The sequence below is a fragment of the Symphalangus syndactylus genome, chromosome 18, assembly GCF_028878055.3.
Source record: "Symphalangus syndactylus isolate Jambi chromosome 18, NHGRI_mSymSyn1-v2.1_pri, whole genome shotgun sequence".
In the NCBI taxonomy this organism is placed as follows: domain Eukaryota; kingdom Metazoa; phylum Chordata; class Mammalia; order Primates; family Hylobatidae; genus Symphalangus; species Symphalangus syndactylus.
Genome location: NC_072440.2, coordinates 59,313,426 through 59,332,898, shown reverse-complemented (window position 1 = coordinate 59,332,898; position 19,473 = coordinate 59,313,426). Strand labels below are relative to the sequence as shown.

Sequence of the window (19,473 nt, the reverse complement as noted above, 5' to 3'; positions counted from 1 at the left end):
AAAGTTGCTGTGAGGAATGAATAAACTCCTCCCTAAAACACTTCCAACAACCCAGTGACCAGCACACAGTAAAAATACATAAGTACTAGATCTTCTGTTCAGAATTACCATGGGCAACCACTCACTCTAAGTTATCAAACAAAATATGAACAAAATCTCATTATCCCATGAGATGATTTATCACCTGAGATTCAAGGAAACCAGACATTTCAAATGTCCTGTGCAATGAGTCACCAACCTTTGGATTTTGTCAATATTCACAAAGACTGTTTCTCAACCTTCTGGTTGAGATTAAGCGTATATATGCTACCAAGAAGTGTTTTGCTGAAATGGGAAAGCATACAGGTCAGGGAATCCAGAGACTTGAGTTACACTGGCTAAAGTAGATCTCAGAACTTCAAGTATCTCAAAAGTAAAATAAGGCCTTGGTGGCCTTAGTCAAGTTTGTAGTTTTATTGATGTTGTGATGGTGCACCCAGCTTAGGATAATTTATGGAATAAATGTTGAAAAAGCAAACATATTACTAGACATAAATTTAACTTCCTCAGGGAGAGCTCTAAAACTAGCTAGGGACTGTGGGTATGTCTTCAGCATGCTGAGCTGATGCCCTAAAGAAAACTGTTAAGTCTGATGGGCTGCACCTTTAGGCTTGCCTTGGGATGGAGGTCTTTCCTGCAGAACAGTGAAGGCCTCAGCACTTACTACTAAATGATTCTTTGCCCTTCCATAATATAGTTATCCTGTGGCTGATGTGCTTTCAATGTTGACACTGACAAATTTGTCAGTGTGGACATCTGACTGCCCCACAGCCATTCCCTCCTCCAGAGGACAGCAAATGGGCCCTGTTTTGCCCAGTTTATTTACTATTGGATAGGTTTTTGTTCCTCACTACTGTCAGAAGAGTCTTATTTGCCATGCTGCCTGAGACTCATTACTGCCACCCTCTTGCCTTTTTCCCTTTCCTGTCTCATTCCTCTCTGTGCTTCTGCCCACAGCTGCCATCTTTGTGTGATAAGGCCAACCTTCTATGGGAATCAACCCTCGCCATCCCATCAGATCCCCTCTCTCCCTTCTCATGGGAGTGCCTTGTATTCATCAGGCACCTGGGACAAAAGGGTGTGGGATTTGAAATCAGAGCACCTAGGTCTCTGTCACCATTCCATCACTTACTAGCTGTGACCTTGGGTAAATATGTGCCTTAGTGTCTTAGGTACAATATGAATTATTGTCTATTTCTCAGGATTGCAATGACAAGTAAATGAGTGCAGGGTAAAACCACAGAGTACCCCGCTCCTCCTAGGAATGGAGAAGTTGTTCTAGAAGCCCAACTGTGCTGGAAGGTTGGCCGCCAAGAGCCAAAATCTTCTTTTATTTAACCCACTAAAGCCTGAGAGGAATTCTGAACCTTATCCCCAAATAACCTCTCCGGAATAAGAATATCTCTTGCACTAACCATATTTATCTAGCCCTCTTCAACTTATGAGACTCCTTATTCATGACTGGAGCGTTACCTAAATCAACTATTTCAAAAATCATATTTAACATTCCTTTTCTTTCTTATAAAAATGAAAATACAGAAGAGAATATTTATCACCTGGTTGATATATGGGTGATTTAAGTGGGATTTTTTAAATCACCCATATCCCACTACCAGGTGACAAATATTCTCAACATTTTAATGTACCTCTTTTAGGCTTTTTTTTTCTGATTTTTTTCAAAAAACATGTAACATATTATGTATTACATATTATTTCAAACTGTTCTTTTCCATGCAGGAATGTATCAAACACTTTCTCAACATTCCAACTCTCAGATTTCAACCAGAGGACATTTTGAATCTATTTCAAATTTATTTACTTATAGGATAGTGATTTAAACAGGACATCAGAGGCCAACAAAAAATTTTATACATCAAACTTTTTGGCTTATTTTAGAACCCCCAGGAAGAGTTCAGTGTCTTTAAGAGGAACTTTTATATGTGGTGGTGCAATTCAATTAACAGGTAAATGCAAAAATGCTAGAAAAAGAAAGCTGAGTATATATAAGCAAATTCAAAACTTAAAATACATATAGGCTATACCATCTGGAATGCCAAAATCATCTCTCAATAGACATATTTTTCAGATATACTTAGGGTACTAACAAATTAATAGGAACCATGAAAAGACCTTCTCTATGGATAACTGATCAGAGTTACTGCCTTATTTCTCAAGTCAAACCTGCAACAGAAGCAAAGAAATGCTGTATTCTAAGAGAAAATAATGATAAAATTTAAGGTTCTATAAAGAGATAAGATTATGTGTCACTATAAACCAAAGATGAGTAGGTTATGGGTCACTATAAACCAAGTAGCAGAGTTAAGCTGAGGAAATATAAAAAAATTCTGATCATGACAGCTACAACTTTAAGGAGTTCCACAAAACATGAGTATGATTCATTTCAATATGAAGAGAACAGAGGCAAAAAATCCCCCACCTGTAATTAGCTAGGGAGATTAATGACAAAATGGACTCTTAAAAGCCATTACTGGTCTTCTGCCCTTAGATAAATACTGGTAGCACTTTTTTGGATTTTTTGGCTTTTCTTTTTGTAGAGATGAGGTCTCACTATATTGCCCAGACTGGTCTCAAACTCCTGAGCTCAAGCAATCCTCCCACCTCAGCCTCCCAAAGTTCTGGGATTACAGGCATGAGCCACCGCACTTGGCCAGCATTTTTTGTTTTAAAATATTTATGCCAATGATACAGATTAGACGGCCAAACTTAGGGGAATGTGCAAAAAAACTTCAACGAACCAAAGAGAAAAAAAGCAATGAAAAAAGGATATGAAGAGTCAAAAGTCATACAAGAAATTCAAATGGTCAATTAACATAAAAAGACATTCAACCTCACTAATAAAGAAATATGAATTTTAACAAGACTATCTTTTGTCTATGAAATTAGCAAAAATTAAAAAGAAAAATACGGAAAAATATTATCAAACTCCTGAAGGGCAATTTTGGCAGTAATATCAAAATTTAAAAGGTGCATGTCCTCCCAGCAATCCTTTTATTAATTTCTCATTTTATAATTTCTCTTAGGAACAGTAACCTAAGGCATATAGACACATGTACAACCATGTTCACAAAAGTTTATTTTTTGAGACAGGGTCTTGTTCTTTCGCCCAGGCTGAAGTGCAGTGATCATAGCTCACTGCAACCTCTAACTCCTGGGTCCAAATGATCCTCCTACCTCAGCATCCCAAGTAGCTGGGACCATAAGGGTACACCACCATGCCCCGCTAATTTCTTTTTTTTTTTCTGAGACAGAGTCTCACTCTGTCACCAGGCTGGAGTACAGTGGTATGATCTCGGCTCACTGCAACCTCCACCTCCCCGGTTCAAGCGATTCTCCTGCCTCAGCCTCCCAAGTAGCTGGGACTATAGTTGTGTGCCACCACACCCAGCTAATTTTTGTTATTTTTTGTAGAGACAGGGTTCCACCATGTTGACCAGGGTGGTCTCGATCCCTTGACCTCGTGATCTGCCCGCCTCAGCCTCCCAAAGTGCTGGGATTACAGGTGTGAGCCTCCACGCCTAGCCAATTTTGTTGTTGTTGTTGGTGTTGTTGTTGTTGTTGTTGTAGAGATGGGGTCTCCCTGTGTTGCCCAGGCTGGTGTCAAACTCCTAGGCTTAAGCAATCCTCCTGCCTCTGCCTCCCAAAGTGCTGAGATTACAGATGTGAGCCACCAAACCTGGCCAGAAACATTATTTATAACAGACAAAAACTAGAAAATATCTAAAATACCTAAATGGACTTACAATGCAGGGAATGGTTAAGTAAACTATACTATGTCCAGAAGAAATTTCACTTAGCTTTAAAAAGAATCACACAGATATTAAATAACAATATGGAAGATATTCATGAGAAATAAAGCAAACTGCAAAACCATTCATACGGTCCATTTGTTGTAGAAAACTAAAATTGATACAAGTAATACATCGCTATCTATGTTAAAAATTCCTTTGAATATATACAGAAAATTATGTAGAAGGATAAACTCTAAGCTGCTTCTAGTGTTTCTCTCTGTGTTAGAAATATTTGATGGCAAGGAGCACGGACTAAGTTTTTATCTGAATTTTTGTTATAAGCAGATATAATACTTTTCTAATTTACAAATAACAAATAAAGGAGGAAGGTCTCTCAAAAAATTAAAGTGCAATATATTATCACACTGAAATTAAAAACGTACTTCATATCTACTAGTTAAGTTAGCTAGTTCCATGCATCATAATTAAGCCAACTAGTTACGAGGCATCAAATGTGAACACCGCTTACCTCTTTAGGTGATAAATTTTGTGTGTATACTGTCCCTTTTCTCCATCCTTCTCATAAGGTTCATTCTTTAAGACTTCAATTCCTTCTCCACCACCAGTCTCATTCTTACTAGCTTCTGCAACAGAGTAAAGCTGCCCAACCTGATACTGAAATTTCAAAGAACACAGAAGTTGAGTAGGTCAGTACTAACTGCAGAAATTTAGTATGCTAAAATCTTAATATAGACGATATAGAAAAGCATATCCAAACCATTCAGCATAACTGTGTTCAATATGAAAACACAACTCAAATTAGAAATTAATATGTTTAGGAAGACAAACCGCAGATTATTATACAGTTTTAAAAACCTGTATTTTATAGAACTTTCATTATTCAAAAAATTTGCCAGTTACAAATACTTTGGTGCCTTTACACTATCGATCTATCAAGAAAATGTCTCGAAACTTGGTTCAACTTTTGAACAATATATTTGTACTTTACAAAGCATTTTCACCTCTATTATTTCTCATTTAACTTCACAAAATTCCAAGAAAGGTATGGCAGAAATACAACTGGCACTTTGCCAACTAAAGCTGAGCAACCAGCATATTGTTCTTAATGATAAAGGGGAGGGATGTAAACTGTAATAACAAAAGCCTGGAGATCCAAAGAAACATAATAGATAGTCCAAATCTTGGTAGACTTCTGGGGTCATTTTCTCCTTATGACTTATTTATGATACACTCAATTTGGTCCTTCTTCAGCTAACCAGAAACAGTATTGGGGGCCCAAGATCAGAAATGGTTCATTGTGAGTCCTCAAGTAAACAGAATAAACAGAAACTGTTTTTAAAGTAATATAAATGTATACATATTACCATAAAAGGCAGGAAATTGCTCACAGTAGTTTCTAGTTCATTTAACGTGAATCAGAAATCTCAGAAGCCTGCATCGATACCTGTAAGTCAACTGTATTTTCTACGCCAATCTGGAGTCGCTAGTTCCAACAAATGTTGGAAAAATTTCTTGTGTTCTAATTTGTTACAGTGACCCAACCGTGGCACTATCTTCCATCACTTCAAATTTGGCTAAATTTCTTCCTTCTAATGAAAACAGCTTGAAGAAGTGTAATTCTTCTTTATAAGCATATTTTCAAAGAAAAGCTACAAAAATCTACCTCTAAGAACTTGTAATTTCAAAACTAACATTTTATGTGAGGGACCAAAACAACAGGTAGTTTAAGCTCAGTAAACATTCATATCTATAAATCACATGGAGAGATGATGCTATCTTGCCTATTAGTTAAATTTAAAAACACACCCACACACACACTCTTACTCAATTGTAAGTGTTTGGGAAGTTGAAACCAAACATATTTCTTAAATGCTCCCAAAATAAATTTCTGTAGGGCCTGCAGAGAGGACTGTATTTCTTCTTTCGGCTTTGCATGATACAACCCTAGGGTTAGTCTAATAATGCCACAATCCTTAAATACCTTCAACATGTACTTTTAAACACTATCATATTCTAAAACAGGACTAAAATGAGTCTAAGTCAAAAGATAAATTTCATTTTGGTCAGGAACACACAATAATAAAATTCAAATGAACTGTATCCAAAAAAAAGGTTAATGGACTGGCATTTCATGGCATGCTACTTAGGTTTCTCTCATTCTCCTTTTTTAAGAATAAAAAATTTTAAAAAAAGAATAAGAAATAGACACAGAAGGCATGTTTTAAAAATGTGCATATAGGCCTGGCACAGTGGCTCATGCTTGTAATCCCAAGGCTTTGGGATCACTTGAGGTCAGGAGTTTGAGACCAGCCTGATCAATATGGTGAAACCTGGTCTCTACTAAATATACAAAAATTGGCCAGGTGCAGTGGCGGGTGCCTGTAATCCCAGCTACTAGGGAGGCTGAGGCAGGGAGAATTGCTTGAACCCAGGAGGCGGAGGTTGCAGAGAACTGAGATCGCAACACTGCACTCCAGCCTGGGCGACAGAGCGAGACTCCATCTCCAAAAAAAAAAAGGGGCGAGAACAGTATTTTCAGTGACAATACCAAGACTCAAAAAGATTTCGACAAGCTGATTCGACCAGCTGAAATCAAAAGAAAAAGTCTAACAGAAACAAATGTCAATTTCCACATTCAACTTCAAACAATCAATTGTGCAAATAGAGAATAGGGTGCCTAGCTTCTCTGGAGTGTTTTAATACAGTGAATCCTCCTGAGATATATACAACTGTGTTCAAGCCTACACTAAACAGTGCCAGACAGCTACTCTTTTTCACTTCCTGCATTTCTTTCTGTCTTCTGTCAGCTGTCACTTCTTAGGTTATCAGTTTGTTTTGTCCCACTTCCAAGTCACTGCTTCTAATCTACTGTCAGCTCCAGGAAAACCAGATAACTGAGCAAATGGGAACTGTGTGCAAGTTACAGAAGAGCCTAGAGGGTTTTATGGGTTTTGCTATATATATCTTGATTTCTCAGAAGCTGTTTCTGCTCTTATCTTCATTCTTGGCTACAATACACATGGCTATAACTGCAGGACATGCAAGTTCTGAAAAGGTGATATATTTCTGTATCATGTCCAGACTGAGGAAAACAATAAGCTCTTACAGTCATGTGCTGGTCATACCATGTCTGGAATACTGTTTTCAGTTCAGATCAACAATTACAACACATATAGTAATAGAACCAGCTGGTAGGAAGTCTACATATCATGCTGTATTAAGCCAAGTGAATGTGTTGGGAATGTTTAATCTTCAGACTTTCTAAGATGAAATAAAAGTGCTTGTGGGGGGATGGGGTTCGCTGGAGGGGAGAGCTGCCATCAGAAAACCTGAAGGATTAACCACTGCAAGACAGAACAGGCTTATTTCCCATTGCTCAAATGGGATAAACTGTAAACAAGAGTCAAGCATTATAGGAAAAGCAGATTTTGGTTCAAACACAAATGTTTAAAATGTCCAACAGTAAAGTAGGCTGCTTCTCTAAGTAGCATGCTACTTAACCTTAAAGTACTTAAGTTTAGGCTGGAGCCTCATTTCTCTGGGATGTTGCAGAAAGAATTCCTGCACTAGACAGGAGGTTAAACTACATTTTTTAGACTCTTCCAAAACAAGGCAGTGTAGCAAGAAATTCATTATCATTCATTTAATTCATTTTGCAATTCATTGCAACTATCATTCATATGATTAATTTTGTCACATAAGGTGGAATGAAAAGGTAAATCAATACTATGAAAATGTGAGTTTACAGCAACATATCAAAGTACAGTACATATACCAATAAAATGATGCAGAAGCAAGAAAAACTTACCTCCTGAACAGAACATGGCAAAACCACACGGCTAAAAAGACAAAAGAAAAAAATATATATATTACATATGAAATAGCTTTAAACACAGATCTCTGAAGAGGTTTTATCTTAAATCCAATGATAACAGAGACAGGTCTCTTAAATAAAAAAATACAAGGGTGTCATTTATGGAAGAGGGTCTTTGCAATGCCTACACCGTAACTGGGGAACTAAAACTATCATTCTTGGGTCTCAATGATCATTTGCATTTAGTGTTCCCAGGACCCCAAACAGCAGCTGCAGAGATTCTTGAGTAAAGAAAAAAGAGAAAACTCAACATTGAAAATTGCAAGGTACAGAATGTATTATTTGTAGATTGTCTGGTCAGGTTGCCCTGACTAAATTTTTAGTATGGTTTCATTCTCCACCTATATACTGTGCATTTTGTTTTCATGATGCTTCTTACAGAATACGTGTCTTGAATCTCATTGAATAAATGCTTCCAGAAACTGTTCCCCCACTATTCAATTATTCCTCAAGTTTACTAAGATAAAAATAAGGAGTCGTGTAGAATTAGTAAGAAAAATTTTACTATGGAAACTACTTGAACCTCCCTACCAGCATATATACAATATAAGGTTGACATGTGTTTGGTCCTGTCCAAGAGTTTCTTATTGTATATACCAAAAAGATGTCATTATAGCTCCATTGCAAGCAGTCTTAAAAGTCCAAAAACAGTATCATGGTATATTATTTTATCAAAATATTCCATCTTATCTCTAGATTTTATAAGGAGAGTCCTTATTTCCACCATAAATCCTGAAAACCAAGACCATCCCTGTATATCCATGGTCTCATAATTATAGTTGGTTCCAAGACAGCAACTTCCTTTTTTGGGGGATGGGGGTATACGATCCTTCTCATACTTTCCTAATCTTACCTGTCATTTTATGGAAAATTTTCAATAGTTTTCCTCATTCCAATTTCTTTTCAGCTATAATTTTTATTTTTTTCTTGCAGTAAGAGTCATTTAGCTTATTGACTGTATTAGTGACAATCTTTTTGGCCTAGGCATTCTTTTTTATTAGTATTTCTTATTCGTAAGTATGAAGACAGTAATACAACCCAGATTATATCTAGTTTGCATTCCAGCTACACTTTCCACCTACTCCTTTCTCCCTACTCTCCTCAAACATCTATGCCTGAATGTTCACATTACTTCAATCTCCAACATGTACAACATGTCTGTTACTCCCTCCCCTTTGACTACTGAGTTACTCACCACTCTTTGTCTTTCTGATAATGGTGATTCAAAAACAATGAACACTCACAAACTCACAATGGTCACTAATTTCTACTCTCCATCAAGAATAAACTTCTTGTAAGTCCTTCCATACCTAAAAATTCCCAATCATTTTAGTTCTCTTCTCAGTACACGCTAACTTGCTCACTGTCCCAGAGCATAAAATAGGGGAGGGGAAACTAGAAAGCTATAGGTTGGGAGCAGATTATCAGGACCTGGAATACTATGGTAAGAAATCCATTAAATTCATTAGGCAATAAGGAATCCCAAAAGGTTGGTCCAAGAGGTAAGTGACAAGTACAGCTGACCTGAAGAAGTCATCTGCAGGTGGTTAAAAACACTGACAAGCAGGAGAAGTGGGGAAAGCTATCTTTTGGGAGGCTAGGCAAGAACTGTCACAAAGGCCTGAACCAAGATGATGGACTGCAGAGGGAATGGAAGGAAGGGATAGAGAAGGAAGAGTCAGTCTTCCCTGAAGTTTCACAAAACCAAAGAATCACTGCTGAGTAATTTTACACTCACTAACAGGAAGATCCCTATTTTTATTTAAGAACACTTTCAAGGAAATTTCTTTCAAAAAACGAAAGTGACTGATTAAGACATTCAGAACAATGAGTCAAGTAAGTTCTTCAAGATTTGCTTAACAAGTAAAAGGGAAAAGGAACATATAGGCTTTGATTTTCTGTTGTTATTCTAAAAGCAATATTCAACTTTTAGTGCCAATCGAAAATGTTCAAATGTCTGAAAATCCTCATAAAAATAATTTCCAAATGGAATCAGTAACTAATTGTTTAAAACCAGGACTTTACATTAATGGTAACTTCATCTACTGCTTAAATAATAACCTGAAGGGAAACAGCCCACCTCGAAAGTCATTTCTAACATTTTAATTCTTATAAAAAAATAGAGGGCCAGGCACGGTGGCTCACACCTGTAATCCCAGCACTTTGTGGGCGGATCACCTGAGGTCAGGAGTTCCAGACCAGCCTGGCCAACAGGGTGAAACCCTGTCTCTACTAAAAATACAAAAAACTTAGCCGGGCATGGTGGCGTGCGCCTGTAGTCCCAGTTACTTGGGAGGCTGAGGTAGGAAATCGCTTGAACCTGGGAGGCGGAGGTTGCAGTGAGCAGAGATCATGCCACTGCACTCCAGCCTGGGCAAAAGAGTGAGACTCCGCCTCAAAAAAAACAAAAAATAAAAAAGAATTTTGTAAGACAACAAACATTTGCCAAAGTATTTTAGTTACCAATATCTTCACATAGGAATAAGCTATTCATTGCTCCTAACCAACAAGAATTTTAGAAAGTTGACTTGAGAGTAAGTATCAATTTTTCATTGAACAACACTGAATACTTCAGAGCATGTTAGGACTAGATGCTGTGCTAGATACTCAAATTACTTAAGAAACAGCTCCTACCTTCAAAAAGTCTAGGAGGAAAAAAAAATCTAGGGGAGATACACATAAAGAGTTAACATCAAGAAACTTAATTTATAACTCTTTGGGAAAAATAATTAGACTTTGGGCATGAGTCAACATTCATTATCTGGGTACATTTAAATCTTCATAATGAAAGCAAATGTTTGCAAAAAGCACAGTGCGCAAATTCCCAATAGGAACTGCTTTCCAAGAGTTAGCTTCATACTACTCACATACTGTCAAAGGGATCTACTGAATACTGTGTGTCTGTAACATTTTTGGAGGGAGGAAATACTCCAATGAAAGAAAAATGACTAGATCTATTTAAAATCAGTTCTGCAACTCAACTTGCTGTGTAACTTAGGCCAAGTCAATTTCCTTCTTTCTTATTTTCTCCATTTGTTTTAGTGTTTGCCACCCATCTACCCACATCATATAGAAGTCAGAGTAATGAACACTTGGTTTGATACACTGTATAAACGACTTTGAAGAAAAGTTTTATATAAACCCAATATTCAGTACTATAAATAAGCTTTAATTGCGAATTTTCACTCTACCAACAAAAGGCAAAATGTCTCTTCTCAAAATCCCTGTCACTGACCCACGTTACTATTTTTCATCAATTCATTAACAAATATTTACTGAGCACCTATTACATGCGAGGGACTATTCTAAAAACTGGGGATATGAGAGTGAGCAAAACAAACTCATGGCCCTTACATGTAAAAAGAGAATACAACTAGTAGAAAAAAATTAATAATACATTGTATTGCATGTTGGATGGTGATAAGCACTATGGAGACCGATAAAGCAGGGAAGGCAAATACCACCCCAAATAGTGGGAACTACAATTAGGTCTTCAGAAAGGGATTCCCTGAGAAGGTGATGTCTGAGCAAAGACCTGGAAGGAGGTGAGTTAGTGCACCAAGGGAAGAACACTTCAAGCAAAGGGAACAAAAGCAGGTGGAAAGGCCTTGAACTGAACTTTTTTCTAGAGTAGTAGAGGAAGAACAAGGAAGCTTGCGAAGATGGAATGGGCAAGAGAGAGGTAGTACATGAGATCAGGGCAGGAAAAAAAGGGTAAAGCCTTGTAGCTGTTGCAGAGGCTTTGACTTTTATTCTGGGTGAGACAGGGAGTCTTTGGGAGGTATGAAGTCTCAGAGAGGTGACATCAGTGACTTTTTAAAGGACGTTTAAGAATACTAAAAATAAGGTGTCTGAAGAAAGCTAAATTAAGCCAAAAATATTTCTAAGAATTTAAAAAGAAGAATTTGAAAACCAACGAATGGGCCATACTCGACCTCCCTAGCTGCCCAAAGGATGCTGACGATACGAACCAGCTGTGACAGGCGAACATTCAAAGGCAAGCAGATTTCCCTAATGTTCACAGTCCTTGCCAGTGGGAAAAGCCGTGACTTTTCAACAAAATCACTTGGCCGGTCGGATGCACCTCGAAATCCCTCCATTTGACAGACCACGTGTTAACTTCTAAGAAAGTAGGTGGGGCCCGGTATGTCAACTCATCTTAAAACATGCGGAAACCAGAAAGAGAAAAGGCTCTCCCGTCAAGTCAACGGAGCTGCCCAGCAGAGCAGAGGCTTTCCGGATTCCCGGCTCCACCACGAACTTCAGGGCGCCAACGTCCCACCGCGAGTCCTCACACGAGGGCTGCCTTCAACCGGCAAGCCCATCTCCCGCTGGTTACCAGCGGACTCCACCCCGGACGACAAATCAGTCAGAACCAACGTGCCTCTCCCACCCTCGGACTGCGGCTCTTTCCCACCGGCGGGCCTGGGGGTGGGCCCAGAACCAGCCTGGGGGTGGGGGGTTGGGGAGAAGGCGGGTCCCAGCGGAAACTCCTGGCCGCGCCTTCCCGAGCCATGCGCTCGGGCCGGGACCCAGCTGCCTTCGCCCCGGGGAAGGGAGAGGCCGTGTTACCACGGCAATGCCTGGAGGGCCGAGGGGCGCACTCGCTAAGGGGCTTCGAGGGGGCCGGGAGCGCGTGTCGGAGGGAGGGGGCGCCCGCAGGGAGGGGCTGACACAGGGCTGACTCCGATTTAGGAATATCCTGCCACTTCTCCATCAACAAATCTTTCATCACTGCCGTCCCACGGCCTCGCTCGCACCCACGGACCCACTCACAATTCCTTGATCAGCACCATCTTCCCGGAACCCCCTCACAGCTGCCGCCGATACCACCGCCGCCGCCGCCGCTACCGCCTCTCACAGCGCCTGCGCGGCCCCGCCTCCCTGCCCCCGAGCCACCATCGCGCCTGCGTGCCTACACCCTTCCGCCGCGACCAGTCGCGTCAGCGCGCGAGGGGGCCTAGCTCCGCCCAGTTTCGTGCCCCACCCCGGGCACACGAGGCCTCCACTGCGGTTGCGCAGCCCGCCGAAGAGCGTGCGACTTCTACTGCGGCTGCGCAAGCTCGGCGCGCGCACTCTTGTCTGTTTACGAGGGCTCCTCCCTTCAGCTTTGGTCCCTCGGGGCGTCTGGGCAGCCTACGCTTTCCGGTGAGTTTTCCAGTTGGTTCTTTGGAAGCCGTTTTGCGGTGACCGGTTTTCTGCTCTCTCTTACTGCTCTGAGCCAGGGCCCACCTCCTTGACCGACACCTCACCTCCATAGTCCACATAAAAGACTCCTGACAGGTTCTGGAGGCAGCCGACGCCAGCCTCTGTTCCCCTCCGCAGCCCTTGGCAGCTCAGGTTCCGCGGGAGGACGTTCACCTGCTTCGCGGTCTCTTGGAGGTCCACCGCGGCGGCGAATCCTAAACCTCACCTGTGACTCGGCAGGATGAGCGGCCAGCACTCCCGACGAAGGCCGTCTGGGGGAGAAGAGGCGCTTGGCCTCGAGACCCAGGAAAGGGGGCTGTTCAGGAGTTGGTTCGCGCAGTTACAGCGAAAGCGCCGTGGGCCTCAAAGCCGCAGCCCGGAGGTCACTGGCTTGCTCTGTGCCAGACACGGTTCTAGGCAGTGGGGATGCATCTAGAAGCAGACACAGTCCCCGTTCTCAAGAAGCTCACAGCCTAGAGGAGACAACTCACTTGGAAAGAAAGCAGGGAGAATTTGGGGTGTTGGGGAAGTGCTATACTATGAATACAGTGGAGTACTGGGAGAGGCAGAGGACTCAAGACAAGGGCTGTCTTAGGAGGCGGTGTTTGAGCCTAGCCTGTTAGGATGTGAGAGAAGCATTCCAGTTGGAAGGAAATAGGACCCGAGGATGGAATAAGCTTAGGGTATTTATTTAAGGATCAGCTAGAGGGCAGATGTGGCCAGAACATCCTGAGGGCGGAAATGAGCTGGGACCAACTGGATCACTAGGCCATAGTAAAGAATTTGTCTTCTAAGAACCATGAGAACCTGTTGAAAGGTTATTAAGACGATTAAAATATCACGAAAACATTTTTGTATAAACATCTGCTGTATCTGATACTGGAATACATCTGTGGAGTCAGGGCTGCCTCGAAAAAAATGATGGAAATGAACTGACTCAGTGACTCCCAGGGACTGCCTTAGGAGAAAGTTTCTGGAATGTCAAAACTTCCAGAAACTTTCTCCTAAGGCAGTCCCTGGGAGTCACCGAGTTTCTCTTATGTGTGAATAGTACTAGTTATTGTGAGGGCAGAGAATTAAGGAAATACACCCTCTTTCTTGGCAAGAGTTGAGAAGCTTAGGATCCGCTTCGTTGATTGGACATTGGATTTTATGCCAAGTACTGTGCTAAGTAATGGAGATATTTTATCTCATTTCACCCTTAGAACATTATGAGACGTATTTTAGCATGCTTTACGAGGGGGAATAAAATGAGATTCAGGGAGCTATGTTAAGTGACTTGTACTAGCTTGTTTGCAGAGCCAGGTTTCAAATCCAGATTTTAAAAACTTCAAAGTCTGGTCCATTTATTTCGCTAATTTCCTAGATGAAAGTTAAGTTAGGGCGTGAAAACCATCTTTATAACAAATAATTGTTCTCAATTATGGAAAGGAGACTAAAGTCAAATTCTAGAAGATATTTAGAAAAATTGAGGGATTGAATACTATAAATCTGTATGCTTAGGGAGTGTTCTTTAAAATCTAAGGAGGCAATATTAAAATTAATTGCCAAATTTATGTGGTATGGAGTCATTGTATGTTGTAATCTCTCCCCACATGTTATGCTTGTTGAAAAATACAACTTTTTAAACGTTGCAGATAAATTTATGGTTGACATGCTTTATCATTAAGAAACATGAGGACATTTTACTTAATTTCTCTAATTTTTGAAGTCTCCCACAACTGTTCACTAGTTCTTTTGTCTGCGTAACACAATTCTTCTCATAGATAGTACTCAGATGTTTGTGAAATAAACGAGACAGTATGCTGGATGGAGCATACCTCCAAACCAGTATACAATATAGACGGTGCCTCCCTTTCCTATTTAAAAAAATTATTTGATGATGATACTTGTTCAAGTATAGTAAGGCAGACTTTATTCAGGACCTTCGAAATAAGTATACGGACCACTGTAATGGGATTTTGTAGTGGGGTAAAGAGATTGGGCTCAAATCTGAACATAGCATGGGCAAGTGAGAATTTATAGCCAAGGAGCAAGATGGTTGGGGTTAGGGCAATCAGTGGATGGAAAATTATTAAGAGGATACATCAGGGAGATTCTGGCTAAAGTAACCTAACGTAATTCTTGCTGAAGACGTGATCAGACATCATCTGGGGAATGGTGGAGGATGAGGAACAGATACCAAGGATTGGGGAGGTTCTTGTTAAAACTAGATTTTATAACTGTTGCACAGATAAGCCTAGGCTTGACTAAAGTTTGGTCGGGCAGTGTATCTTTGTCGCAATCAAAAGATTCATGTTAAAATACTCAACTGAGAAACAAGGATAGATAAAGTAACCAGTTTAGATGTATTTATTGACGGAAAGACTAGGTTGCTGGAAAACGAAATCTGTATAACAAAATAATCCTACATTACATCTATTTACAGGATAAAAATGGCAGAATGAAAGAATTATGAGCGGGACTAGAGAATAGGAAAGACAGGAACCAACGCCCAAAATGAGAAAGAAAGACATATAAAGAAAAAGACAAATACAAGTGAAAAAAATAGACTAATGGATTAACGCCCCTGTTGTGTGACATTTTCTTGTATGACAGCTGAAGATGTTGAACCCTATGGTGCATTTTTGCAAATAGTGTATGAAGTGGGATGTAAGTTTTACTAGTAATTGTCTATAGATACAAAAAGGAGCCAACCTCTTTTTTTCTTTTAGTGTGATGTTCCTTGTTCTATCTTCGAACTCTCAAAGGTAGCCTTTACACAGATGTTCAGTTAAACTAATTCTACCAGTGTTATATGTCTACCAATCTCATTACTTCCCTTGTATGTACTTCTAGAGCAAAGAGCTTATTTCAGTAAGAATTATGGTAAATTTTACTGAGGCAAACAAAGATTTCTGAACATGAGCAGTGTGTGTGAAACGCTTATGCACTAGCTGATAGCATAACTCTGGTCAAAGAAATTTGGTCACTTAAATATTATAATTGAATTTACCCCTAAAGTAGCCGTTCTTTACCTGGAATCTGAAGAAAGGCCTGTCGTTGGGGCTCCCAGTTAATTTGTGAACCACGGAAATTATATACATAATTTCATGTCTGTGTACTGTGTACATTTATTTTTTTTACTTTTTTTTGAGTTGGAGTCTCGCTCTGTTGCCCAGCCTGGAGTGCAGTGGCGCGATCTCAGCTCACTGCAAGCTCCGCTTCCCGGGTTCACGCCATTCTCCTGCCTCAGCCTCCCAAGTAGCTGGGACTACAGGTGCCCGCCACCATGCCCGGCTAATTTTTTGTATTTTTAGTAGAGATGGGGTTTCACCGTGTTAGCCAGGATGGTCTCAATCTCCTGACCTGGTGATCCACCTGCCTTGGCCTCCCAAAGTGCTGGAATTACAGGTGTGAGCCACGGTGCCTGGCCCTGTTTTTTTTTCTTTTTTTCTTTTTTTTTTTTTGAGACAGAGTTTTGCTCTTGTTGCCCAGGCTGGAGTGCAATGGCACGATCTCGGCTTACTGCAACCTCCGCCTCCTGAGTTCAAGCTATTCTCCTGCCTCAGCCTCCCGAGTAACTGGGATTACAGGCACCTGCCATCATGCCCGGCTAAATTTCTTTTGTATTTAGTGCAGGCGAGGTTTCACTATGTTGGTCAGGCTGATCTTGAACGCCCGACCTCAGGTGATCCACCTGCCTTGGTCTCCCAAAGTGCTGGGATTACAGGCGTGAGCCACCGCTCCTGGCTCACGTGTACATTTATCTAGGGGAGAGGTTTGTAGCTTTCGTTTGCCTTGCTTTCTCTGCATTTTGCCATCCCATTTCTTTTTATCTTCTGCACATTCCAGAATGATCTTGATTGAGGATCTTTCTATGAAAACTAGAAGTATTCCCAAGAATGCTTTAATTTTGTTAAATATCAGGGCGTAGGTTATAATATTGTATCACTCTGGGATGTATAGGGTTAGGCTTTGGAGCAGAAAGACCCTAGCCTCAATCCTGCACTTACTCTGCCACTTACTGTTCTGAACCTTGAGAAAATGACAATCTCTCAAGAGATTCAGTTTACACTGAAACTCAGTTTTACACATCTGAAAAAAGAGGACTATTAATATCTGCAACAGATTTAAGAACTAACATATATGGGGTATATAAAGCACCTATGTTATCTAGTTTACTGGATACATAAGTGTTCAGTGAATGGGAACCATTTAAAAGCTTACAAAAAGCAGGAACAGTAATTGAAGGTATCAATCTGTAGAGTAACCACTATGTTTATTCATTATTTGTTATTCTAATACATGCATAAGAATGTATAAGTGCATTCATGCGTGTATACATATTGGCCATAATTACCTTTTGTCTGTTGTGTATAATACAGGTTCTTGTTCTTCTGTGTTATCACCAACATGTAATATTGTCAGAATTTTTATTTTTTGTCAGTTTATTGGTTTTAAAACTCTTGTGTTCACTTTGCATTCCTTGCAGGTTGAGGATGTTTTGTTTTCTGGTCTTAGTCTCATTCTTCCTTCTTTTTCTTTTCCTGTTGGTCTTGTTCTTTTCTTTTTGATTTGTAGGGTATATTAGGATGGTGCAAAAGTAATTGAGGTTTTTGCATTGTTGAAATTTGTCATTTGATACTGGAATACCCTCTTAAACCTTCTTAAATGTGGTTATGTTATACATCATTTTAATGGGCATTTCTCACTTTGTTTTTTTGCTAATGACTTATTACTTGCTGTTTATATTTATTTTAGACTATGGAAATTATATTAGACAAAAAACAACTTCAAGCGTTTTCTTATTTGAGTTCAAAATGGGTCATAAAGCAGCAGAGACAACTCGAAACATGAACAGCGCGTTTGGCCCAGGAACTACTAACGAACATACAGGGCAGCTGTGATTCAAGAAGTTTTGCAAAGGAGACTAGAGCCTTGAATGTGAGGAACACAGTGGCCGGCCATTGGAAGTTGACAACAACTAATTGAGAGCAATTGTCAAAGCTGATCCTCTTACAACTACAGAGGAAGTTGCCTAAGAACTCAACGTCTACCATTCTATGGTCGTTTGGCATTTGAAGCAAATTGGAAAGGTGAGAAAGCTCAGTAAGTGGGTGCCTTATGAGCTGAGCAAAAATTTTTAAAATCGTCATTTTGAAGTGTCGTCATCTGTGCAACAATAACAAACCATTTCTCAGATTGTGACGTGCAACGAAAAGTGGATTTTATATGACAACCAGTGATGACCAGCTCAGTGGTTGGACTGAGAAGCTGAAAAGCACTTCCCAAAGCCAAACTTGCACCAAAAAAAGGTCATGGTCACTGTTTGGTGTTCTGCTGCCAGTCTGATCCACTACAACTTTCTGAATCCCAGCAAAACCATTACATCAGAGAACTATGCTCAGCAAATGGATGAGGTGCACCGAAAACTGCAACACCTGCAGCTGGCATAGATCCACAGAAAGGGCCCAATTCTTTTTTTTTTTTTTTTTTTTTTTTTTGAGACATAGTCTTACTCTGTCACCCAGGCTGGAGTGCAGTAGTTCAATTTCAGCTCACTGCAACCTCTGCCTCCCAGGTTCAAACAGTTCTCCCTCGCCCTCCGAGTACCTCAAATTGCAGGCACCTGCCACCATGCCTGGCTAATTTTTGTATTTTTAGTAGAAACAGGGTTTCACCATGTTGGCCAGGCTAGTCTCGAATTCCTGACCTCAAGTGATCCACCCGCCTCAGCCTCCCAAAGTGCTGGGATTACAGGTGTGAGTCACTGCGCCTAGCAGGTCCCAGTTCTTCTCCATAATACCCAACTGCATGTTGCACAACCAGTGCTTCAGAAGTTGAAAGAAATGGTCTATGAAATTTTGCCTCATCTGCCAGATTCACCTGACTTCTTGCCAACCAACTACCACTTCTTGAAGCATCTTGACAACTTTTTGCAGGTGAAATGCTTCCACACCAGCAGGATGCAGAAAAATGCTTTCCAAGAGTTTGTTGAATCCAGAAGCACGGATGTTTATGCTGCAGGAAAAAATTTATTTCTTGTTGGCAAAAACGTGTTGATTGTAATGGTTCCTATTTTGATTAATAAAGATGTGTTTGAGCCTAGTTATAATGATTTAAAATTAATGGTCCAAAAATGCAATTACTTTTGCACCACCACCAACACACACACACACACACACACACCTACACATTCTGGATTTGAATTCCATGTTGATTATGTGCACTTGGAATATTTCTTTTCCATCTGTGGATTGTTCTGTCACTTATTTTCTTCAATAAATGGGTTTCTGAACCTCTGTTGTATTGACATTTTGGGTCAGATTATTCTTTGCTGTGTAGGCTGTTCTATGCTTTGTAGGATGTTTAGCAACATCCCTGGCCTCTATTGGCCAGGTGCCGGTAGTACCCCTCCAGTCATGACAATCAGCAATGTTTCCAGACATTGCCTAGTTTCTCCTGGGGGGCACAATTGCCCTAAGTTGAGAACCACTGGTTATAGTGACTTTGTCTTGCAGTTATCCTGCTAACATTTAATTTGTTTTTATTATATGCCAGACAAGCCTTAAGTGTTTTGTATGAACTAATCCTAATTCATTTACTCATCACAACAACATA

The 19,473-nt window shown here is 40.3% G+C and overlaps 1 protein-coding gene and 1 long non-coding RNA gene across 4 annotated transcripts in view; one reads left to right on the top strand and one right to left on the bottom strand.

Annotated features, from left to right (window-relative positions):
• Positions 1-12,580, bottom strand: part of PITPNB (phosphatidylinositol transfer protein beta) — a 68,236-nt gene extending 55,656 nt beyond the window's left edge. For 2 of the 3 annotated variants that reach the window (XM_055252086.2, XM_063623413.1), the window contains exons 1-3: positions 12,460-12,580; positions 7,618-7,648; positions 4,318-4,463 (exon numbers count right to left, since the gene is read on the bottom strand). In XM_055252086.2, coding sequence (XP_055108061.1) covers positions 4,318-4,463; positions 7,618-7,648; positions 12,460-12,479 — 197 coding nt within the window. In that variant the 5' untranslated portion in view covers positions 12,480-12,580. Of the gene's footprint in view, positions 1-4,317; positions 4,464-7,617; positions 7,649-12,389; positions 12,416-12,459 lie in introns of those variants that run through there. The other variant, XM_063623412.1, reaches the window with a different exon arrangement.
• Positions 12,581-12,676: 96 nt separating this feature from the next.
• The window catches only part of LOC129467737 (uncharacterized), a 92,622-nt gene continuing 85,825 nt past the window's right edge, over positions 12,677-19,473 (top strand). Inside the window, exon 1 of the long non-coding RNA XR_010117113.1 lies at positions 12,677-12,831. This is a non-coding gene — a long non-coding RNA (uncharacterized lncRNA). The remainder of the gene's footprint in view (positions 12,832-19,473) is intronic.